Source organism: Antechinus flavipes, chromosome 4 (assembly GCF_016432865.1).
Source record: "Antechinus flavipes isolate AdamAnt ecotype Samford, QLD, Australia chromosome 4, AdamAnt_v2, whole genome shotgun sequence".
Lineage (NCBI taxonomy): Eukaryota > Metazoa > Chordata > Mammalia > Dasyuromorphia > Dasyuridae > Antechinus > Antechinus flavipes.
In genome coordinates, this window is record NC_067401.1 from 49040259 (window position 1) to 49052807 (window position 12549).

At 33.0% G+C, this 12549-nt stretch overlaps 1 protein-coding gene across 2 annotated transcripts in view; it reads left to right on the forward strand.

Annotated features, from left to right (window-relative positions):
* The window catches only part of TRIM33 (tripartite motif containing 33), a 128473-nt gene that overhangs the window by 51468 nt on the left and 64456 nt on the right, over nucleotides 1–12549 (forward strand). For both annotated transcript variants that reach the window (XM_051992963.1, XM_051992964.1), the window contains exons 3-4: nucleotides 8268–8412; nucleotides 8804–8936. In XM_051992963.1, coding sequence (XP_051848923.1) covers nucleotides 8268–8412; nucleotides 8804–8936 — 278 coding nt within the window. The remainder of the gene's footprint in view (nucleotides 1–8267; nucleotides 8413–8803; nucleotides 8937–12549) is intronic.

Here is a 12549-nt window from a genome sequence, read left to right on the forward strand (position 1 = left end):
TGCTGATGATTTATGTTGATTTATTTTACCCTCAGGAACTTTGCAGAAGTTACTGTTTTAATTAATCTTTAGTTGACTAGAACTCTATAAGTAGAGCATTGTCATCTATGGGAAATGTTAATTTTCTTTTCTCTTTGCCTTTATTTTGTTTTATTGCTATAGCCAGCAAATAATATTGAGAATGCTGGCCACATTAGCGTTGTTGTTTTTGTCCAGTCATGTTTTAGTCATGTCCAAATCTTTGTGACCCCATTTGGGTTTTCTTGGCAGAAATACTGGAGTAGTTTGCCATTATTTTCTCTAGTTTAGTTGAGGAAACTGAGGCCAGATTTAAACTCAGGATGATGACTCTTTGTGACTCCAGGTCTGATACTTTTATCTGCTTTTGCCACCTACCTGCTTCAACATTTCTTTTACCCTTGGTCTTATGGTCAGTGTTTCTAATATTTTTCTCTTATATTAATATTGTCATTGCTGGCCATAGTGGCAATACACCTGTAGTCTCTGTTGACAGAGAAGCTGAGGCTGTGTCTGTTAAGGTCTAAGCTTTAATGAGATATGCTGATTGGGTGTCTGCATTAAGTTCAGCATTAGTTTGGTAAAAGTGGTCAGTGCGATCCAGATTGGAAAAAGAACAGGTTCAAGTTCATATTCCCTATCATGCCCTCAATGGTAGGATCATCACATGAGAACCACTTTATTTGTGAACCAGGCAAGAAAGTAAATCCTAATGATGATGGTAGTGATAATGATGCTGTCTCTTGGCTTTAGATAAATATTCTGTACCAACTAAGGAAATATCCATTTATTTCTCTCTTTTGTGCTTTTTTTTTTCTATAGTAATGTTTTTTAAAGGTGATTCTTCCACATCTTCTTTCTTTATGATTGCATGTCTTCTTTTTACCCACTGCATTTGAGTTAGTAACTTACTCCCTCATTTTGTTTTTTTCCCTCTAGAATAATACTTTTCTTTCTATTCTTCTCTTAAAACCAGCATAGTACAACAAAGCCACATTTGGCCTTGTATTTGTCTTAATTTTAATTCTTCATGATCCTTGAAAACATTATTATTCTGAATGGATACTTCATCTTCACCAATATAAAAATATTGGTAATTCATCTTCCTTTCGCTCTAATAGGTCAGTGTATTTATATGTTTAGGTTTCCTTTTAATTCCTATATTTTTATCTTATTTTATATTTAGAGTTTTACTAACTAATGTCTGCTTTTTAAAATATCAGAAATGTCTAAAAATTTTAACATTTCAATTTCCCCCACTATAGGCTTTTGCTCAGTTTGGTTGCATATTTTAGTCCTTATTGTAAATCTTTTTGGAATATTGTATTCTAGGGATTTTTTTGACCTCTTTCTTTTAGTTGCACCATAGTCCTGTTATGCTGTGGTTCCCTGGTATTTGAACTTTTTTATGACAACTTTTTCTTTAATGTGGAAGTTCTGGATTATGGTTATGAATTTCCTTGTTTCCTTTTTGTTGATTCTTTTGGGTCATTGGTGATTTCCTCCTTTTATTTTCTGATTCTAATAGATCTGGAAAATTTGCATTTATGATTTCCTAAATCATAGTATGCAGGTTTGTTTTGTTCATGGTTTTCATCTGGAGCTCAATGATTCTTAGTTATTGTAACTCTTTTTTTCAGATTAGTTAATTGATAATCGTTACCGTATATTTTCTTTGAGTTTTTCATCTTGATTTTGTTTTAATATTTTTTGTTGTCTTAAGAAATCATTACATTTTATTGAAACTTCTAATTTTTAGGAAGTCTACTGTGTAAATAAATTTTAAGCTTTTGTTTTAATTTATTTTTTATTTCTAAGTTTTAGAGACTTATTTAATGTATTGTGTATACACACATACACACACATACATACATGTGTGTGTGTGTGTGTGTGTGTGTGTGTGTGTGTGTGTGTGTATTTAATCCTGTTTTATGACTTCTTACCTTTCTTGGAATTCTTATCATCTAATCTTTTTTTTTTTTTTTTTTTTAACCCTCTCCTGAGACCTGTTGTGGAGCTAATCTCTTCTTTCCTTACTTCTTGGTATTTCTAGAATCATAGTATTTCTTTTATGTTGTATTTTCTATTTACTTATATCTCTGTCCCCAGATTCTGTCCTTTTAAGAAAATTCTTGACTGGAGTTATCAAGCTCTTTTTGGTCTTGTTGCTGATTTTCCTACCTTTTGCTACTGTCTTCTACCTTATCAATTGTATTTATATTTAGAACTCTGGCAGATTTCAGTATCTCTAGTCCAAAGCCTGCTACCTTCTAGCCTTCTTGGCACATTTTTAGAGTATAATGTAGTTTTCTGGACATCCTCATTCCTTTATCTCTCTGGTGATCAGGGTACTACAGTGTTCTGTCTCTTTGGTGCAACTTTGTTTAAAGTGCTGTTGTTTTCTAGATGTTCTAATAAATTTCCAACATGAACTCTTTGGTCTTATAGTGTTTATTTGGGAAATTGTGGTCTTCTGGGCTTCTCTTGTATTGCTGGACAAAATTTTGGATTTAGTTCTGGGCTTTTTGAAAGAGCTTATTGTCTCTATTTCTTGATCATTAATTCTGGTACCCTTTTTAGATCTTTGCTGAAGCATATATAGAAAGTTTAAAATAAAGTATGCATATTATTTTAGTGTTGATACTGATTCATTTTAGTAAAATAGCTTTCCCTTTTTATCTCTTGAATTGTGCAGACTTTTATCACCTGTAATCTAATTGACTCCTCATCTCAAATCTCTTCCCATTCCAGTTTATCCTTCACTCAGCTGACAAGTCTTGCCAAATTATCCTTCTATTCAATAAACTTAAGTGACTCTCTATGACTTCTGAAATTAAATGAAACATGTTTGGCATTCAAAGCACTTCATAAAATGATGCCGTTCCTTCTCTTGCCCCAATCCTTTTCCAGTTTTCTTATACTTAATATTCCTGGGACATCATCTTCTGACACTGGCTTTCTTACTATTCCTTAAACAAAACACTCAGTCTCCTGAGATAAGGCATTTTCATGAGCTTATTCCCTGTATCAAGTCTTCTTTTCCTCCTTATCCCTCCTTCTGACTTCAAGTTTTAGCCAAAGTATCCCACCTTCCATAAGAAGTCTTTCCTGATCTCCTTTAATTCTAGGACTTTTCCCTCTGTAGACTCTTAATTTATCTTGTCTGCCTTTGTAAATAGTTTTTTTTTTTTTTTTTTTTTATACATAGTTTGTCTTCCATTAGATTGTGAACTCCTTGAGAAATGGAAATGCCTTTCTTTTTATCCCTAGTCCTTAGCACAAAGTAAGCATTTAAATATTTATTGACTGCCTATTTATCTGTTTTACATTTTTACATCTTTTTTCCAGACAAGTTTTCCTCCCTTTCCATCATTTTTATCTATTTAAGTGTCAACTGTACTCCTATCCCCTCTTCCTTGTTTGTTTAGAAGCTACTTGTACACTCTAATTATGTGAGATAATATTCTCTAACCTTCCTTTCCCTTCTGTCCCTAGTGTATTTGTCTTCTCTTTAATTTTTTTTTTCTTTTCTTTTCTTTCTTTTCTTTCTTTCTTTTTTTTTCTTTCTTTTTTTGCAAGGTAGTTGCCCAGCATCAGTTAGTGTTGCCCAGTAAGTGTTAAGTGTTTGAGGTCAGGTTTGAATTCAGGTCTTCCTGATTCAAGTACTGGTACTATATCTACTGCACCATCTCCCTGCCCCTTTCCTTCCTTTTCTTAAGATCATCAAGACATAGCTGAACTCCAAGTTTTGTCTAATTAGATTCCCTCATTGACTTTTGATGATAGTAGGGCTCTGGGGACACACCTATCAACCTTCTCTCATGTTTAAGTATAAAGACTTGATCTTTGCTAAGTACTGAACTTCAAAGTTTCTCCACAGCTCTATCTTAGTCTTTTCATCAGAGTGCTTGAAAGTCCTTTATTTCATTCAAGATCTGCCCCCCCCCCATTATTTTTTCTGGGCTCATTATTTTTGGATATAAACCCATTATCTTTTGCCTTCTGGAATATCACATTCTAAGTTCTCCGATCCTTTTAGTGGTGTCTGCAATTTTTTTTTTTTTTTTGCTGAGGCAATTGGTTAAGTGACTTGCACAGGGTCACATAGCTAGGAAGTGTTAAGTGAGACTAGATTTGAACTCAGGTCCTCCTGACTTCCTATTCATTGTGCCACCTAGCTGCCGATATCACTTTCCATCATTTCATCTAGGTTTTTCTAAACCCTCTTCTACCCACCCATTTATAGCACAGTAATATTCCATCACTCTCATATGCCACAACTCACTCATCCATTCCTCAGTTGATGAACATCTTTTCAAATTCCAATTCTTTGTTACCACTAAAATTGTTTTTAATTGTTTTTGTACATATAGGTTCTTTTCCTTATTTTTTGACCTGTTTGGGATATAACCTACTAGTCGTATTCCTAGGTCAGATCATTGGGGCATAGTTCCAAATTGTTCTTCAGTATAGTGGGACAGTTCATCATTCCATCAAAAACACATTTGTGTGTCTATTTTTTCTTCTTCCCCTCTAGCATTTGTTATTTTTGAGAGTACTTCAGAATTGTTTTTATTTTCCTTTCTCTAATCAATATTGATTTAGAGCATTTTTTCATATGACTATTCATAGCTTTGATTTCTTATTCTAAAAACTGCCTCTGTGTGTATGTGTGTGTTGTGTGTGTGTGTGTGTGTGTGTGTGTGTGTGTGTAAGTGTAAATAAAATCAATTAGGAAAAGATTATTTTATAAATCTGGCTAAATTCTACTTCAGTATATATTTGAGAAATTAGGTCTTTATCAGAGAAGCTTGTTATTGTTTTTTGATATTCATTGTCTTTTTTTTTTTTATCAAATGTAGTATTCTGAAATACCCTTTACTTAGATCTATTTTGGCTTTTGCTTTGTCCTGAAATCATGATTGCTCTCCCTGCCTTTCTCCCCTCCTCTTCCATCTCTCTCCTCCTTTCTCCTTTTCACTTTTTTATACATTTTGCTATCCACTTCCACTTTATGAGTAAGCTACTCCTATTTGCCCCATACATTTTCTTTTGTTTATCCTCTCTTTTTATTGTCTGTCCTTAAATTTCTATTTTGCTTCTAATCACTGCCTCCTTTAATCTGTCCTTCCTTTTAGCATTCTTCCCCCTTTTTCTTCTCCAATTCCCCTCCTATTTTCCTATTGGGTAATTTAGATTTCTGTATAGAACTCTGTATATTTGTATATATATGTATTCACACATGTCTCCTCTTTGAATCAATTCCAGTTTCCATTTTCCTTTTCCATTGTAAAGAATCTTTGTTGCACGCCTCTTTTACATGAATGTCCCTCATTCTGCCTCTCCTTTCCTTCTTTTTGCAATGCATCCCTCTTTCTCCTTCATTTTTTTTTTTTGAGGCCGGGGAGATCCCCTCAACATAATTTATGAATCCCACTTTTGCTCTCTTTCTGTGTGGACTGCATCTAACTGCCCTAAAAAAATGATAAAAGTTTCTAGGAATTACATTATTATCTTCCCATATAGGAATGCAAACATTTTAACTTTATTAAGTTTCTTATGTTCGTGTTTATCTTTTTATGCTTCTTTTAAGCCTTGTGTTTGAATGTTAGATTTTCTATTCAGCTCTACTTTTTTCATCAGGAATCCTTAAAAGTCCTCTATTTCATCTAATGTCCATTTTTTTCCCCCTAAAGGATTATGCTCAGTTTTTTTGGGTAAGTGATTCTTGGTTGTAATCCTAGTTCCTTTGCTTTTCAGAATATATTCTAAGCTCTCTACTCCTTTAATGTGGAAGTTGCTAAATCTTGTGTGATCCAGACTGTGGCTTCACAGTATTTGAATTGTTTCCCTTTTGGCTGCTTGAAGTGTTTTCTCCTTGACTTGGGAGTTCTTAATTGGTGGTAGTATTTCTAGGAGTTTTCATTTTGGAATCTCTTCCTGGTGATGATCAGTGGATTCTTTCATTTTCTTTTTTATCCTCTAGATATGAAATATTAGGCCAGTTTTCCTTGATAGTTTCTTGAAATATGACATTTAAGTTTTTTATTTGATCATGACTTTTAGGTGGTCCAATAATTCTTAAATTATCCCTTCTTGATTTATTTTCTATGTTTGTTGTTTTTTCCCCATGAAATAGTTCATAATTTTTGGGGTGGTTTTTTATTATTATTATCATTATTATTTTGGCTTTGTTTCTTGGTGTATCATGGAATTATCATCTTTTATTTACCCAGTTCTAATTTGTAAGGAATTATGTTCTTCAGTGAGCTTTTGCACCTGTTTTTCCTGTAGGTCAATTCTGTTTTTCAAGGTGTTATTTTCTTTACTATTTATTTTTTTTTTTATCAGTTTGTTAGCTCTCTTCATGATTTTCTTTCATCACTTTCCTTTCTTTTTACAATTTTTCCTCTAGTTCTTTTATCAATTTAATTCTTCCAGGAATTTTCTTGTTGGGCTTCAGTCCGATTAGCATTTTTCTTTGAGGCTTTATATGAAGCTTTTTTTAAATATTAATGTCTTCTGAGTTTGTGTCTTTGTCAGAATAATAAGCTTTCCATGTTTAGAAATTTTTTTGTTTTATGAAAAATTTTTCAGTCTATATTTTTATTTTGAACTTTATATTAATGTAGGGCTTTGCTCATTGGAGGGCAGAGAGTCAATGTCTCAAGCCTCAGCATTTCATTATTTATTTATTTATTTTTGTGCTTCTGTTTTTGGAACTAGTTTGGTTTTGGTACTGAAACCTGTGTTCAGATTCCCTGTTCTGTAGCTTCTCTTTACTTTGGAACTGCAACCAGGGCTTTTAGTACCTACTGCCAGACCTCCAATACTTTTCTCTGCCCTGGAAGTGTGATCCAGAGCTAGATATAGCCAGTATAGCTGTCAGTCAGTGCCACTTGCACTGAGTGCTAGCAAAGGGTCACCTCTAATTTCTGTCTAACCAATTATAGAATCTAGATTAAGAGCTCCTAAAATTGCACATAATGCTGCTGCTGCTGCTGTTTGAGCTGGCTTCAGAGCTTACTACTGGGCATGTGGCACATGTACTTACTCCAGGGTTGACATGTGTCTACCCTGGTGTCACCTGCTGACCTTTTAAGTTGTTTTAAGCTGGGAAAAATATCTCCATTTTGATGGCTATCAGTTGTATTTGAGCTGTTATTTTAAAGTGGTTTCTGAGAAATATTTGAAGAATTCACTTGGGTGGTTGCCTCCTTCTGTTATCTTGTCTCAGCCTGTCTTCCTACTTATTTTTATGATTTAAAAGAATTAGTCTCTAAAACTATTTTAGGTTTGAAGACACCATAAATATCAACACAAAACTATTACTAATTATACATGGGTACCAGTGTGCTAGCATTGGGTTTTAATCTTTACTCAGAAATTAAATAGCTTTGTGACTATAGGCAAGACACCTAATATTTCTGAAGCTCATCCTTTTCATCTATAAAGTGGATATCATAATACTGTGAGTAGTCATACAGGATATAGTAGCATTATTTCTAAGAACTTAAGTGAAAAACTAACTGACCTTTAAGAAAAAGCTTAGTGTAAAACAGTAATTGTTTGGAAACCCTTTTTATAACCTAGATTTGTGAGAAAGATAAAATGTCTAATTGAAGAATTAGACTAGTCAAATTATGGCATGAATGAAATGCTATACCAAATGAAATAAAAAATTTGAACAATTAAAATTTTGAATTCTCATGTAAAATAATGCATTAGGAAGGAAGTAGAAGTTGAAGAACATTTTATAGAAAGCAGTAGCAATAAAGAAAATTAACATTGAAATATCAGATCAATTCCAATAAGATATATGAACCTTGAAAATAGGGACAATTTAATTTTTGTCTTTGTATCCTCAATGATCCTAGCCCAATAGGCACTTGGGGAAAAAAATCTTTTTAATCACATTCAATTTCATGTCATGTCAGAGAATGAAAAATACCTACCTCTTTTTTTTTTGTCAGAGAGGTCATCTGATGAGAATATAAATTGGGAATGAGCATAGATTTCTTTTAAAAATGCGAATCATGTGTTTTTTTGACAGCATTTTCTAAAAAACAGAGTTTAGGGAAATGGGGTGGGAAGTGTATCATCGTGAAATGATAGTGATATAAAAATGAAAAGATCATTAATGAAACGTTTTTTAAAAGAATGAACAAATTAATGTGTTTTTTCCCCTGATTTTTACTTTATAATTTGCATCAAAGTAAATTAATAGTAGATTTTATTTGTTCTTTTAGGTGTGCACAAGCTGTGAAGATAATGCTAGTGCAGTCGGATTTTGTGTAGAATGTGGGGAATGGCTTTGCAAGACATGTATAGAAGCACATCAACGAGTAAAATTCACTAAGGATCATCTAATTAGGAAGAAGGAAGATGTCTCAGGTAATATAGGAGCATTAACATCTACTGTTTCCCCTTTTTACCTTCATTACATATGTATGTAGTCTTGCAAGAATAACTTGAGCCATAAGGGAGTGTAGCAGGTATGACTTGAGAGCAGGTAAGTTCCATAGCTACTTTTTTTTTTTTTTTTTTTGGTATTCTGGAAAAACAAATCACCAGATTTGTAGTTTGACTTGATGTTGATTTGGGGGGATTAATTTTAATATATTTGGGACTTGGCATTTTAATGAATGTATAATGTAATTATTAACCTTTTAAATCACTTTGCCTATTGATCTCTGAAAAACAACACATGTTTATAATCATAAAACCTTTTAAATATTGTCTCAAATGTCATCTTGTGATATGAAAATGGCTTATTTTGCTACAGAGGCTGTTGGAGCATCTGGTCAGCGCCCTGTTTTCTGTCCCGTCCACAAACAAGAACAGTTGAAACTTTTCTGTGAAACATGCGATAGACTGACATGTAGAGACTGCCAATTGTTGGAGCACAAGGAACATAGGTATTTGTATTGAAATGCTTTATCTTACATTTTTTTAGTTAGATGGAGATTTCAAGAAACCCAACAAATTAAACTCCCAGTTTATTCTAAAATACAGAAATTATCAGAGCTTTAGTAGTATACTTAAGATAGGAGAATAAGTTGTTAGTCAATAATTACTTTATTATTCTTTAATTTTTTTTTTTAAAAGCAGTGGAGAAGATGAGTCATTTTTGAACAGTCATAAAGAAGTCCATATACAATCTGAATCTGTTAGATAGGAAGTTTTAAGCATAGTCAAGGTCAATAATAACTGAAAATTTTCTGTCTCTAGTTAGTTATGCCTATACCCTTTGTGAATTTTATGTAGTTATCTAAATAGAATAGTGAATTGTATTCAGTAGTGGCTTTTACTTTTGGTGGTGATTACTTGCCTTGACCTTAAAAAAGCTTTAGCATTGAAAAATTTGTGGTTCTTTTAATGTAGCATCATTATCTCTATAGCCCCAGTGATGTTTGAAATCAGAAAACAAAAGATATTTCTAACTGTCTCTGGCATATTGATTGGAATATGTACAATAAAACATCCCTTATATAGGTCCTCAAGAGAGAGATATAATTTGGGCTTAATGTAGCTTGATGGATTCACCTAGACTTTTAACCTTGCTCTCTAAATTTTTTTGGTAAATTAAAAAATACTTTTCTAGCAACAAAAGTTTTCCCTTTTTCCCCCTTTTTCCCCTCCTTCCTTTGATACAGGTGGGAGATCAGGGGGAAGAAAAAGCAAAATTCTTATAATAACTATGTACAATCAAGTAAAACAAATTCCCTTTTGGACCATATATAAAAGATGCCTGTCTGTTTCCTGAGTTTATCAATTCTCTGTCAGGAGTTGGATAGCATACTTCATCATGGATCTTCTTGACTTTGAGAGATCATTTCATTATTCATAGTTCTTAAATGGTCCAGAGTTGTTTGTCTTTTTTTTCTCCCTTCTTAGTAGTATTTTGTTATTTTCCAATTACATGTAAAGAAAGATAGTTTTCAATATTTAGTTTTGTAAGATTTTTGAGTTCCAGATTTTTTCTTTCTTTTCCCTAACACAGCAAGCAATTTGATGTAGGTTATACATGCACACTCATTTTAAAGCTATTTCCATATTAGTCATGCTGTGAAAGAAGAGTCAGAACAAAAGGGAAAAGCCCCAAGAAAGAAAAAACCAACAAAAGTGAAAGTTGCATTTTTTAATCTACATTCAGTTTCTATAGTTCTTTTTTGGGTGTAGGTGGCATTTTCCATTATAAATCTATTTCAGTTTTCTTGGATCACTGTATTGCTCAAGAAAAGAGCTAAGTCTCATAGTTGATCATCGCATAATCTTGCCGTTACTGTGTACAATGTTTTTCTGGTTCTGCTAATTTCACTCAGCCTCAGTTCATATAAGTCTTTCCACCCTTTTATGACATCATCCTTTTCATCATTTCTTATAGAATAGCATTCTATCACATTCATATACCACAACTTATCAGTCATTTCCCAAATGATGGGCATCCCCTCAGTTTCCAGTTCCTTGTCATCATAAAGATAACTGCTATAAATATTTTTGCACATGTAGGTCCTTTTCCTTCTTTTATGATCGTTTGGGATACAGACCCAGTGGTGGCACTGCTAAATCAAAGAGTACACACAATTTGAAAGCCTTTTGGGCATAATTCTGAGTTACTTGCTAGAATGGTTGGATCAGTTCACAAACTCTACCAGCTGTGCATTAGTGTCCCAGTTTTCCCATATCCCTCCAATATTTGTGTTTTCCTTTTGCTGTCATCTTAGTCAATATGGTAGATATGAGATGGAATCTTAGAGTTCTTTTAATTTACATTTCAGAGTTATTTGCCTTTCTAATGTTGCTGTATAAATTGGTCTCCCGGTTTTGCTCAGTTCAGTCTGCGTCTATTTGTATATGTGTTCCTATGTTTCTTCGAAACAATTTCTTTCACCATTTCTTACAATATTTATATAGAATGTTCAGCCATTTCCTAGTTGATAGGCAGCCCTTTAGTTTCCAGCTCTTTGCCTCCACAAAAGAACTGCTATAAATTTATTTGTAATTATGGGCCATTTCTTTTTTTGGGGGATGGGTAGAGTTATAATTTATTCTATCCCATACAGTGAAATTGCTCATAGAATGTAGTATTTGAATTTCTGTGTCAAAGGATATCATAGTTCCAAATTGCTTTCTAGAATGGTTACATCATTATATTATCTTTGTCAGTGTGCCTGTTTCCTCCCATTCTTCCAGCATTTATTCTTTTTCTTTATTGTCAAACTTGATGAGTATAAGGTGGAATCTCAAGTTTGTTTTAATTTGCCTTTCTCTAATTATTAATGATTTTGATCATACACATACACACAAATGTGTGTGTGTGAGAGAGAGAGTGCGAGAGCGAGAAAGAGCAAGAGAGCACACCAGAGAGTGCACATACGTGGATTACTTCCCTTGAAAAGAAATTGTTCATATCTTTTGACCTTTTATCAGTTGGACAATGTCTCATTCTTTATGAAATTGAATTAAGTTGAAAATTAGACACTTAAAAAATTTACTGCAAAGGTTTTTTTCCCCTAGTAATGTTTTTCTTCTAATTTTAATTGCATGGGTTTTCTTTGAAAAAAAAACACAACACTTTAAATTATATATGTAGATAAAAATTATTCATTATGTCTAATTGTTGTAGTCTTTAATCCCTTCTATGGTTATGAACTTTAGTCTTATTCATAGATTTTAAAAGTGATTTTGGCCTTGCTCCTCTAATTTGTTTATGATGTTACCTGCAAAATCATGTATCCATTTGGAGTTTGTCTTATCTTGCCATGAGATATTGGTCTATACCTAATTTCTATAAGATTGCTTTGCAGTGAGCCCAAAAGTTTTGTTTGAAAAGTGATTTAATAAAACAAACAGAATCTTTCACATCTATCGATAAAATATTAAGATCTAGTATTCATTTTCTTCCATACATTGCATGCCGAATTTATTCTATTAATTGACTTTATTTCTTAGCTAGGAACTATTCTCTTGAATAGTTTGAGATCTGGTACTGGTATGTCTGTCCTCTTTCTGCTCATTTCTTCCTCCAGATGAATTTCAATGTTATCTTTCTCTTATCTGTAAAGTAAACTTTTGTTAATTTGATTGGTGTGGTAGTAAGTAAATTAATTTAGCTATTATTATTTTTATTATATTGCCTCAGCCTATTCATGAACAGCCCTGCCCTTGATAATATCTCATTTAAATGGCCTTTGGAATTACCAAGCATATTCTTATAAATAACCATGTGAAATATAGTGTGAATATTACCTTCATCTTATAGATAAAGATAAAGAAAGAAAATTTGACACAGAATATGGTAAGTGGCTTTCCAGAGTCCTAAGGAAGGAATGTAACTAGGCCTAAGATGAATGTTTTTTAGTCTTGAGACCACTATTCTTTCCACTAAGTTTTGTTAGCGTTTGTTCATTATGCTGAAGTTCAGCATTGGAGCAGTTCTTGCTCTCTTATTTAAGCTGCATGATGAGAACCTATAGAGTAAGCATACTTCATCCTAGATCCACAAGTTATTTCTGTCTAAACTGATTT